Here is a 12,354-nt window from a genome sequence, read left to right as displayed (position 1 = left end):
GTGTTGCCGATCCAAGCGAGGCTTCAGATCCTATGCATATTACTGTATAGTTAGGTGTGATTGGCGTCTAATGTGGTTGAGCGAACCTAGCTGGGTATGCCACCAAATGCTCAGATTAGTGAGAGCGTCGTTAATCCGTTTCGGACGAACTCTCTGCAGAACTATGGGTTCTCCTTGGGCCTCGTTTGGTTCACGGAAGGGAAATCAATTCCCTTGTCTTTCCCATGGAGAAGGGAAACTAAAGTTCTTGTTAGGTTTCCTTTCCTCTTTTGGTAAAGCAGAGAAAGTATTCAGGAAAGACCATTTGATTTCCCTTCCGATGTTTGGTTGGTGCAGGAAAGGAAAGTAAAAATATATCAATGTTTCAATAATACCCTTGTATTTTAAAATAAAAACATCATAAAAATTCTAAAGTACACCAATTTTTTTATGCAAGAGAGGGTATTATTGTCCAAAATTTTTGTAATAAATGCTTGGAAATGAGAAGGGATTTCCCATGGGGTATGAGTGGAATGATTTCCCCCCTACTTTTCCCTCTGTCAGGAAAGTATTTCCGGAGTTTGTGGTTATCAAACAAAGGAAAGTAATGACTTTTTTTTCCTGAGTCCTCAATTCTGCGAACCAAACGAGACCTTGGTTCGTAGGCCAGTGCACGGAAGGAGCTGGACTTCGTCGATCCTCATTGGGAGGTAGTTGTTCTCTGGATTCCCAGACCCAGGCCCTCCTTGCTAAAGGAATTCGGTAGTATTTTTTTATTGTGCAGGTAGTTCATCTAACATCCTTAGAAGAATCTTGCTGCAACAACCATCAAATGAAAAACTCTCATTGAGAAAAAAAAAATGAATAAACGAATGAAGGCATTGGTTTATGGATAGAAAATGGTGAGGCCGATATCAAGAACAACTATAAACAAGGAGTTTTCTGTCATTGAACCTATTGAGTCTTACTCTAATGTAAAAATGATTTCTAATTTACATTTTTTTTTTCACTAACGATTTACAAAGACAATATTTGATTATTTATATAATTTTAGAAATACATGCCAATTGGGCCATTGGGGCTACTATATAGCATGACTAAAATATTCTCTCTCCAATTGATGAGAGATGCAAGAAAAATGAGTTAAGATTAAATTGTATTAGAAGTTCGATTATAACAAAGCTTTATATTTTTGATTAAAAAATAAATTAGGGAAAATCTTCCACACTTCAATTTTCGGTAAAAGAATTCCAATAAGGACAAACAAAAAGTTTGGCCACACATAATTTACTAGGGCACTATTCTTTTTCTTTACTTTTTTTACATGATTAAAAGAATAATTATGTGATAAACAGATGCACAATATTTGTGTCGAATCAATTAAATGTTGAAAGATTTTATATCTTAAATATTCGAAACTAAAGATAAAAAAAAATTAGAAACTAAAATTCGCGCGTAGCAACACGCGCATCGTTTTCAGACACAGATTTCAATGCATTTCCAAACGCAGTTTGCGTATTCAACTCACCCTCTCGCTTTCTCTCTCCTCAGTTGTTAAAACTGCGTTGACTCGCAAGTTTGAACCCAAAAAACACCAACCTTCCCTTCCCTTCCCTTCCCTTCCCTTCCCTTCTCGCTCCCATTTTCCCCAATTTCCAATTATGCCCCTGTCCCCTGCCGCCTCCTCCGCCGCTCTGTGACTCTGCAACAAGCCAACAACAACAACAACCGACTTCCCGCTTCCGGTGGCACTCGCCGTAATTTCAACTCCACCTCTGGGGAAAATTCACAACCGACTTTGTAGCTAATCCCCTTTTTTTTAGGGAGGAGAAATGAAGAGGCTGAGATCCAGCGAGGATCTCGATTCTTACGGTAAGGATCCGAGCCCAAACCCGAACCCGAACCCGAACCCGAGCCGGACCTCCTCCTCCTCTTCCCACCGAAGCTTCTACTACAACAAACCAGACACCGCCCGCAAGGGCTTGCTCTCTTCCTCCTCCTCCGCCTCTTCTCTGGCGGCGGCGGCGGCGAGGTCGTACGACCGGGATAGGGGAGACGACGATCGCGAGTTGGCGGCCGGCGGCGGAGGAGGGTCGAGGATGGTGAGGAAGAGGCCGGCGGACGTCGACGGGGGGTTTGATCGGAGGAAGGGGATGGATCGGTATAACAGAGACGGCGGCGGCGGCGGAGGGTACGATCGTAATTTGATGCACCGGTCGGAGAGCTTCTGCGGCGGCGGGTCGAGGAGCAGGGGGTCGGAGTTTCCGAAAGGGTTCCGATCGGAGAGGGACCGGTCGCGGCGGGAAGGGAGCAGCGCGCTGTCGTGGCGGCGGTTCGGGAAGGAGTTTGAGGAAGGAGGGAGGAGTAGTGGTAGTAGTAGGTTGGAGGAGAGAGGGAAGGGTGGAGGGTTTAGCATCCGGTCGCCGTCGTGGTCGAATTCGAGGGATTCCGGCAGCGAGCAGTCGAGGGTTAGGTCTCCGCCGAGGAGATTTAAAGACGGGAAATCGTCGAAATCGAAATCAAAGTCTAAGTCGCCGACTTGGTCCAAAGATTCTGTTGGGAGTGAGCAATCCAAGAGTGTTGAGGTGAAGAAGAGTGAGCCTGAGACCGAGACCGAGCCGGAGCCGGAGCCGGAGCCCGAACCTGAGAGGGAGCCCGAGCCCGAGCCCCAACCTGAGCCCGAGCCGGAGCCGGAACCTATGCCAGAGCCTGAGGCCGAGGCTGTGGTGGAGGAGGTTCAGGGTGAGAGTGGAAGTAGGACTAGTAGTGAAATGGAGGAAGGAGAGCTTGAGCCCGAAGCCGAACCGGAAGGTGGGGATGGAGGTGAAGAGCCAGAGGTGGTGCCTGAAGGTGGAGCTGAAATGGAAGAAGGCCGAGTTCAGATTGGGAGCGAAACGGGGACTACGGTTATGGAGGAGAGAGATGGGTGCTTAGATAGAGAAGAGGTGAAAGAGGGAGTGTGTGAGGGGAAAGAAGAGGAAAAGAAAGAAGATGAGTTGCCTTCGGTTGATGAGACCACAAATGTAGGGGGGCAGGAAGATGGGTACGGTGGAAAAGAATTTGCGAGGGAAGAAGGGAATGAGTGCGAGGAGGAAGTGAGCAAGGAAGTGGTTTCGGAGAGGTCGTTGGAAGTGTGCGAGGAGCCAAAGCAAGACAAGGGGATAGACCTTGAAGTGAAGGCTGAGGATGACGAAATGACAGAGTCTGATAGGGAAGTGACAGAGGACACTGGAGTTCATACACTGAATCTGAGTGCGGATTTGACTCGGAATTTCAAGGACAAAGGGAAAAGCGTGGCCCATGTGGAGGATTCAGCAGAAAATAGTGGATGGGCTGAGAGAGAATCCAGAGAACTACTAACTTGCATGGACAATGATATGGAAGGACCGAGCACTAGGGGTTTCGAGTTGTTTACATCCTCTCCTGTTAGGAGGCAGGAGAAAGCTGATTCTGGTGTTAATATGAAAGATGAGAAGTTGGTACTTGAGCCGCTTGACCTTTCACTAAGCTTGCCTAATGTTTTGTTACCTATTGGTGCCACTCCTGGTTCTCCTGATCAAGCAATGAGTGTTCAGTCTTTAACTAACACTTTCTGTACCAACTCGGATGGATTTACTCAATCAGTATCTTTTTCAGGTTCTCAGTCATTTTATCACAATCCTAGCTGTTCACTAACGACCCAGAATTCAATGGACTTTGAGCAATCGGTTAAAAGTCGTCCCCTTTTCCAGGGAATTGATTGGCAGGCGCTAGCTCAGAATGAGGCTAAGAATAAGGAGGTTCCATTTTATCAAAAAACCTTGATGACTGGCAATGGTTCTCATCCACAGTCCGGCGTTACAAATGGTCAATCTGTGCAAGGGCAACAAGTTAAACATTCGGAAGGAAGCTCTAAAGTGGCAAATGGATTTGACAGGCAGCTAAGCTTCCATAAGCAGTTGTCAGGAGGGCACCCAAAGCACCATGAGGATGTTAGGTCACCTTCGCATAGTGTTGGATCTCAAGAAATGGGATCAAATTATAGTTTTGACAGGAAACGACTAATGAGAGAGAGAAGTAGTGGTAGTTTATATAGGACTAGCAGCCAGAAGGAAAAAGAGCAGTTGCTCATCGGTGGGGCTGATTTTGTTGAGACAATCATTGCCAGGATAGTATCTGATCCAGTCCATGTAATGGCCAAGAAGTTTCATGAAATGACAGGACAACATGCAGCATGTGTGAAGGAGAGCATTCGCGAGATTATGTTAAATGTGGATAAGCGCATGCAACTATTTGCATTTCAGAAGGCACTGCAGAACAGGTCTGACATAACCTTGGAGATGCTACTAAAAGCCCATCGGGCACAATTGGAAATATTGGTTGCTCTCAAGACTGGTCTACCAGATTTTCTTCAGCAAGAGTGCAGTGTGTCATCTTCTGATTTGGCTGAGATTTTTCTGTACTTGAGATGCAGAAATCCTTCTTGTCGGAGTCCTGTGCCTGCGGATGAATGTGATTGCAAGGTCTGTTCGCAAAAGAATGGATTTTGCAGCGCTTGTATGTGTCTTGTGTGCTCAAAGTTTGATATGGCCTCAAATACATGTAGTTGGATTGGGTGTGATGTTTGTCTTCATTGGTGCCATGCTGATTGTGCATTGCGGGAATCTTATATTAGAAATGGACGCAGTGCAACTGGATCTCAAGGGACGACTGAGATGCAATTTCATTGTGTTGCTTGTGATCATCCTTCTGAGATGTTTGGCTTTGTGAAGGAGGTTTTTCAGCATTTTGCCAAGGATTGGACGATTGAAAATCTTGCCAGGGAACTTGAATATGTTAAGAGAATTTTCCTTGTCAGCAAGGACATGAGAGGGAGACGGCTGTATGAAATTGCTGATGAATCGGTGGTTAGATTGGCAAATAAGTCTAGCCTTCCGGAGGTTTACAGTTACATAATGGCTTTTCTTGAGGGTAAGTTCTTTGTTTTATGACTTTTATCTGCAAAATAAATTGTGTTCTGTTTTCCTAATGGTTCTGAGGTCATAATACATACACTTTGTCATAATACTTCAGTTTGGTATTGTGCTTTTTATCTATGAGTAATATTGCTAGGAATGATTTTAAGATGGTCTTGCCAAAAATATCTATGCAGAATGTTATATGCTATTGATGTATAAAAAGCCAATTCTTCGACCTTTTATACCAATTGGCCTTTTATGCCTAAAAAAAAGTCAAAGTTTCTCAAACGGACTTTCTTGCCTATTTGAAATTTGCATCTATCCATCGTTTATAAGATATGGATGTGCTAATGCAATTTTTTGGGAATACTCGTGAAAAATTGTCAAATTGTCTTCAGTAGTATTTTTGATTTCACAGATATGGCAGCACTCGGATAATAAAGAAGCAGTTAAGCCTTTTATTTATATGTTGAAGTCTTTTTTTTGGGGGGGGGGGGGGGGGAGGTTTTCTGCTTTATATAATAGGGATCTACTAATACCAGAGTGCAAAAATAAATGATATAATTTTGGACATATAAACTGTAACAATGATTTCTGTATTTGATGCATTTTGTTTTTAGCATTCTGGGATCCAGGCATCTGTAGTGGCAATAAGTAAATCTGAACTGCTTTTGAATGCTTATATGAGATTCAGATATATGGTGATGCAGTTGTATCTTATTTCCATCAAATGACATGAGTTTGCAGTTTCCAATGTGTATCGGAATCTGAGTGTTTTCTGTGTGATTCTTGGCTGCAGATACTGACAGTTCCAAGTTGGGCAAAACTCCCATTTTACCTGGGAAGGATCTAGGTAAAGGAAGCAGTGGTATTGCTGGGCCAAGCCAGGAACCAGCATGGCTAAAGTCTGTATATACAGAAAAGGCCCGTCAGTTGGAATCTGCTCCTAGCGTTCTTCCTAGCTACAACTATGAGCAGCACGATAAACGCATTATGGAGTCAGAGTTGCAGATGAGTTCTCAAAAAGAACCTGTTTTCGATGAGTTGGAGAGTATTGTGAGGATCAAGCAGGCCGAGGCTAAAATGTTCCAAACACGTGCGGACGAAGCAAGAAAAGAAGCTGAGGGGCTGAAACGCATATCACTGGCAAAGAATGAGAAAATTGAAGAAGAATATAGGAATAGAATAACAAAACTCCGTTTTGTTGAAGCTGAGGAAATGCGGAAACAGAAACTTGAGGAACTGCAGTCTCTAGATCGAGCTCATCGAGAATATTCCAATATGAAGATGAGGATGGAAGCGGATATTAAAGATCTTTTATTAAAAATGGAAGCAACAAAGCGAAACCTTTCCTTGTGATTTGCAAGATGAACAGGATTTGCTGTAGAATTTGTCAGTGTGGCAGGTAATTCTAACCTTGTGTCCGCTGAAAATTGTATGTGTACTATTGTAGCATCGCGGCTCCAATTTGATGAAGCTGGTGATCTTTAGGCTTATTTTCAAGGTAGTTCTGTTGTATTTGTTTTTGTTGTACCAGTATTTGCACTGCTAACCATAATCTGTACAGAGAGTGCCCTATTTCCAGTTATGTGTTGTAAGTTAGATCTTCCCCCCTTTTACGAATCTGGGGATAAATCGTGGATCAAATTTTTGATACGTCTCGGGGTTGTTGCCTGATTGTAATGTGGTTAAGCAATTGCAGGTGCTCACTTTTAATTTCCAGTAGTGTGCTGAACTTAATGGAGCAATCAAATCATTTACCTTAAATTTTTAATTTTATTTTTCACGCTTCCTTCCTTTGCTTTTGGGTTTTGGTCAGTCGCCTATGCTTGAGGTATCTACATCAGTCACTATTATTATTGGCGCGCGAGCAAGAATTTTCTTTAGAATAATGTTGATGGCAACTCGTGCTCGTGCAACAACGTGGCGTCAAGCCATAGGTTTATCCCGCCCATAGACCAGGTCACCGGACACCAGATGAATGCTCAGCCTTGACCTTTCCCTTCTGCAATTGCTGTCTGATAGGGTTTTGTCGGACTGAAAGGGAGACTACTACTACGAAGGTAGTGAGAAAGGTACTAGACTACACGACAGTACACCACGTGTAAGGTAGATAGGTGAGAGACTTATGGTCAGGATAGGGTGAGACTCTGGACCTCAAACGTCAACGCAAACCGGCAATGCTTTCTGGTCTCATGGTATTACAAAGGAAAGAAAAAAAAAAAACATGTAAATAATAATATTTCTATGCTAAGGACCTCCTTAGATTTTAGAGATTTATTTGAATAGACTCACTTCTTGATCTCATATCGACATCTCGTCAGTTCAGTGTTTAGGTATATGAGTATATTATTTATGTAAATTTTCAGCAAAATTCAAAACTGAGATTTACAATTATAAACATGAACGGTTCAGGTTGGACAGATTCAGTTCTTTCATTGATTTAATCTAAATTGATACCTTAACGATCATCAATTTGGCTGAAAATTTGCAGAAGTGATCTCTACATTAAGATCTAAAAATTGAACGGTCGAGATGTGAATATGTGATCGAAAAGTGACTCTACTCAAGAAAATCCTTAGATTTTAAAATCTAAGTAGGTGCTTAGCATAGAAAGACTGTAAATAAAAACCAACTGTAATTCTGAATATGATTTTTACAACTACCACTTTAACAAGGCAATTTCATTTTCCTTTTGCAATTATGATTGTGAAAGTAGTATGTTATAACCCTATGGTGGTGCACTACAGCGTACCACAACGAAAGGCTGCTTTCTGTTTCTGATTTATATCTTCATGTCCGGTCTGGGAGATCAACAACGCCCTCGAACATAAAGTCTCCGCCATGACTATAAGAAAGGCTTTGATTAATTTCTTGTTCTTTTTTTTTTTTTTGAGAATGAATTTCATATATATTTTTTTTTTGAAGAAAAATTTCTTGTTCTTTTAACAAGGTAAAAACGAGAAATAAATTCCTGCCGAAAAGTTTAGAATCATACATTCAGTCCATGTATCTTAGAACCGAAAACTGTTGCCATCCAAGATTTAATGGAATCCTCCCCTCACAATTGAGTGAACCTTTAGGATCACAACAAGTCTTCAGTGTTTATTCAAATCATGTAATCTCCTCACTTATGTTACAATTCAAGAGTCTCTTTGGTCAAAAAAAGAAAGAGTTTTGACTACTCAGCTTTTCGCTTCTCACGCCTGAAGATACTGTAGAACAATGACAACAGCCATTGCCAAGCAATGATCAACCAATTAGTTCGCTTGGGTTTAGGATCTGGTGTTGGTCCGAAAATTCCCTTGTAGATCTCCTTCTGTTTCTGATAAACAGCCTTGTCATGTTCAGCAAGCAGGCGTAACTCTCTTGCAATAGCTTTGTCTTGAGGAGCAAACTTACGTGCCTTTAGAAAATCTTCACGGGCAGCATCTGTCTGCCCAAGCTCTGCTCTGGCTTTTGCTCGCCTAAATAGGGCTTTGACATTGTTTTCATCTTCTGTCAGTACCTGCACTCAATCAAAGATAGTTATCACAGAAGTTTCAAAAACTCTATTATTGGGTATCTTTGAAAAAAAGCATGCATGATGAGGCTGTCAACAATGCAAAAGAATCATGACAAGGACAAAAACGGCTGGGTTGGAGTGTCATAGGCACATACTAGTATACTACAAAGATCATAGTGCAGTATTTTTAATTTTGTTATAGGAACAACGGTTCAAATAAAGCAAGGACTTTCTGACTCTGATTATAGATTAAAACCCTGCCAGTAAGCCTTCAAAGTCATTGTATTGGACTGTAGCCAACTAGCCATACTAAAGACCAACCATTTTTCAAGCACTATAAGGTTACTACGACTCGAACTTCTGGTATCTCAGTCCCTAAATAACTTCTGGTATCTCAGTCCCTAAATAAGCTTAATATAATTCAACTTCCTAGTATCTTAGGGATGAATAATACAATTGCCAATAATAAATGAAACACACTTTTCTTGTGATTTGATATACTTACAACAGTGCACTGTCCAATGGCTTCTTCATATCGCTTAAGCTTTATGAGGGAGGCTGCCATGTTAAGGTGGCATGGATTTTTAACAGCCAAAGCCATGTCCCTGTACTTCCCAAACAATTGGAACATGAAGTCATCACCCATATATGCTATTGCCTGACAAAAAACAGAGAACACCCATCAGATTGTTGTCACATGAAACTGAGCTGAAGAAACTGTGCAACTCAGGAACTCATCTGGAATCACAAATGTAATATCTAGGAATCACAAGTTCGTAACCATTTCATACTGTTGCATAGCCTCCTCCAGTTTTTCCTCCTTAAATAAAGCATTTCCATCCATCTTTCTTCTATCTGCTGCTCCAATCCTCTCCTCCACAGTCATATCACCGCGAGCTTTCCCCTATGAAGGAAAGACCCACATATATACATTTAGCATATTACTCAAGTCAAGTCCTAAAAAAGAAATTGAACCTTTTATTGATAATTACTTGGGAGGACAATTGAAAGCAACTTACTTCTTTGGTCTCATCAAATCCAATAAGCTCAACTTCATACAATATATCTGCTGAGGGTGGAACATTTGGGAAAGAAAAGTTTCCTTCTTTTCCGTATCCCAACTCCCAGCCTACATGTAATAGGGCACGTTCTCCAGCCTTCATGCTGGATACGCCAATAGCCAAGCCGGTCATTTCTTTTTTCTCTGTGTTGCAGTAACAAAAATATTACTAACTAGAAGAAGTTCATTTCCTATTTTGGCCACTTGTCTATGACTCCATATAGATACTGGTGTAGAATCTTTAATTACATAATAATCAGGATGACGAAAGAAAATTGAGTGAATTAATGCAACATACAAATTCCAAAACTAAATGTGTTGAACACGTAAGAACAAGCAACTCATCAACATTCATTTCCATATATTTAGAATCCACAAATTATTTATAGCAATAGATTACTTGGCAAGGCAATTACCTTTTCCTAAAATCATTTCAAGTGGTCGTTGTTCGTCCCACGTGTCTTCAAACTTATGCTGTGTGCTTTCAGTCCATGCCCTGTAATGCACTATCACATGTATGAAGACGTCAGATATTGATAAATTACTTAATTATTGACAACAAAAAACTAAAATTTAAAGTAAAATATCTGGCTAATCTACACTATATGTAAACCTCCCAATGATATAGTATGTGTACTTTGTGTGTGATTGCTTTTTCTTCAACATCAACCATACGAGATACATATGGTGTGTGCTTGTCTTGTCTGTATATTTTATAAATGTACTTTTTATTAGATGTTCCAAATATGAATTTTGTGCAATAAGTGAGATGTCTCGCTTGAAACTTATCAGAAATAGAAGAATATCTACAAGTACTCAAAGGTTACCCCATCAAAAATACTAGAATAAGCAAACCATCTGACACTTACAGAAGCATGTCGAATATTTGGATGGTATCGGACCATGGCCTTCCTTAATGATTTGCTTCTTGACTTTGTCTTGAAGAATTTCTTCCTTGGAATCAACTTTTGGGGGGCCATTAGCATCCTGAGGAGGTTCCCCATGAACAGATGCAGCATTTTCAATGACTATTTCGTTTTCACCATCTTGACCTAGAAAAGATACAGACATTAGCATATCTTGCAATGTTTCCAAAGCTCACATGACTTGCTAAAGACCACTTGAAGAGAACAAAATATGGTCATCTGTAATCTGCTCCACTCATAAGAGGAGGGGAAAACAAACACCTTACTTTTATGCTTAACAAGACAGGTGTTGTTTAGTTGTCCTCACATATAGCTACTAAATTTTGAAATACACGCAATTCAAGGTAAAAATGTGGAGGAATGACAAATCAAAGTATGAGGAGCACAAAAACATAGTCACCGTTGTCCAAGTATTTTGTCTCTTCTTGGAACTTACATACATTTCAGATGCTAATCAACTCGTGAAAAACATAAGATGGTGTAATCAAGTAACCAATCATAAGAATGAGACCTAAAATAGTTTGTCAAGAATTAAGTAGAAAACGATAAAAGAAAAACATCTTCATGTATGCAGTCCAACTCAATGACTCAAAAAAAAAAAAACACCTATCTGAAGGTTGTTGAATCACAAACATGACTTGAAGCTACGAAACCACTTTCTAACAGTATCACACTAGATAAGTGAACATTTCAAGACTCAGTTTGATCCGAGTGCTAACAAAACTACTACTACTAGTGGCATCCCCAAAGTTTAGAGTCTTTTTATACCTTAAGATCGAACTCAGTCGCTACTGAATTCCATTCCATCAAAAATAAACTGATGATCTCTTGATTGTTATTACACTACAAAACGGAATTCCTCCTAAGATTATTACTAAAACAAATACCGGTCATTGTAGATTTCCCTTGAATTTCAAAACTGCTATATTACTCTAAATTCACATAAAACCAAACTTGGTGGTGTGATTTCAGCTTCAGATAATCAATCATCAATGATTAACAACATGAAAAAGGTACCAACATCACAACTAGAGCTGTAAAAATTTCATAACTGAAAATGAAGGGCAGAGTAGGATGAAGTACCAAGTGATTGACTTTGCTGCTCCTGGACATCCTCCATTATATATCACAGCCTTTGCAATCCAATCTGCAAAGACCCAATTCAATTCATGAGGGCGTCGGTGAAACCAAGAAACAGACTTTACTACATTAGATGAAATCAGATGGAACACTTGAAAAATGCAAATGCATACCCAGAAAAGAAAAGGGTTTTTCACTCACTGATTGGAGTTTGTTTGAGAGCTGCAAAGATCTGAGCTTTATTGCTTCTCTGGTTCAATTGGAATCAATTTTCAACGATCGAAGAAGATTCCAGAGAGAGAGAGAGAGAGAGAGAGAGAGAGAGAGGGAGATGGAGGTAATTAAATACGTAAGATATTATAATTGCATTTTGGTGCCTCTGAATCACTGTTTTTATTACTATTCAGTCCCTGTATCTGACCATCTTAGCAAACTTGTCATTTTCATAATTTTAACTTTTAAAAAAACCAACATACTTTGAAAGGGGTGGATATCCGGTTTTATTGGTCGGTTTTTTGATACTAACTGAATTCGCTATGGTATTAGAACTGTTGAGATTTACAAACTCAATTTAGATTCAATTAACTAGCAATATGCCCTCGTTTCTCGCGGGTGACATTGTGTTAAGGGAAAATGGTCGACCTAGCCGCGTCTAGGGTGACTATCTAGGGTTCCTTGATATCAAGTTTCTTCCTTCCATGGATTTGGATATTCTTAGTTGGAATTGCAGGGGTATCTGCAACGATTCAACTGTTAGGGCTTTGAAGGATTTGATCTCTCAAAACAGGCCCCAAATCATCTTTCTTTGTGAGACAAAGATCAGTAATCTGGGAGATTTCACAGCACTGAAGCATGCGCTGGGGTTTT

The 12,354-nt window shown here is 40.5% G+C and overlaps 2 protein-coding genes across 3 annotated transcripts; one reads left to right on the top strand and one right to left on the bottom strand.

The window, feature by feature from the left end:
• Window positions 1-1,554: 1,554 nt before the first annotated feature.
• On the top strand, window positions 1,555-6,638 carry LOC112181836 (protein OBERON 4). The gene is made up of 2 exons (XM_024320231.2): window positions 1,555-4,929; window positions 5,716-6,638. Exons 1-2 carry the CDS (start codon window positions 1,812-1,814, stop codon window positions 6,273-6,275), a joined length of 3,678 nt encoding a protein of 1,225 aa, XP_024175999.1. The 5' UTR covers window positions 1,555-1,811; the 3' UTR covers window positions 6,276-6,638.
• Window positions 6,639-7,881: 1,243 nt separating this feature from the next.
• LOC112182635 (peptidyl-prolyl cis-trans isomerase FKBP42) lies at window positions 7,882-11,843 on the bottom strand. 2 transcript variants are annotated; one of them, XM_024321145.2, is made up of 8 exons: window positions 11,661-11,816; window positions 11,491-11,554; window positions 10,351-10,533; window positions 9,898-9,987; window positions 9,441-9,625; window positions 9,203-9,325; window positions 8,927-9,079; window positions 7,882-8,424 (listed from the first exon to the last, which is right to left on the bottom strand). In XM_024321145.2, exons 2-8 carry the CDS (start codon window positions 11,525-11,527, stop codon window positions 8,098-8,100), a joined length of 1,098 nt encoding a protein of 365 aa, XP_024176913.1. In that variant the 5' UTR covers window positions 11,528-11,554; window positions 11,661-11,816; the 3' UTR covers window positions 7,882-8,097. The 2 variants fall into 2 exon arrangements, with proteins under 2 accessions (XP_024176913.1, XP_024176914.1); XM_024321146.2 differs by having other exon boundaries at window positions 8,098-8,424; window positions 11,689-11,843.
• Between the last annotated feature and the right edge of the window lie 511 nt (window positions 11,844-12,354).

The sequence above is a fragment of the Rosa chinensis genome, chromosome 1 (genome assembly GCF_002994745.2).
Source record: "Rosa chinensis cultivar Old Blush chromosome 1, RchiOBHm-V2, whole genome shotgun sequence".
In the NCBI taxonomy this organism is placed as follows: domain Eukaryota; kingdom Viridiplantae; phylum Streptophyta; class Magnoliopsida; order Rosales; family Rosaceae; genus Rosa; species Rosa chinensis.
The sequence above is the reverse complement of the archived record's forward strand: the minus strand, read 5'-3'. Positions and strand labels throughout refer to the sequence as shown.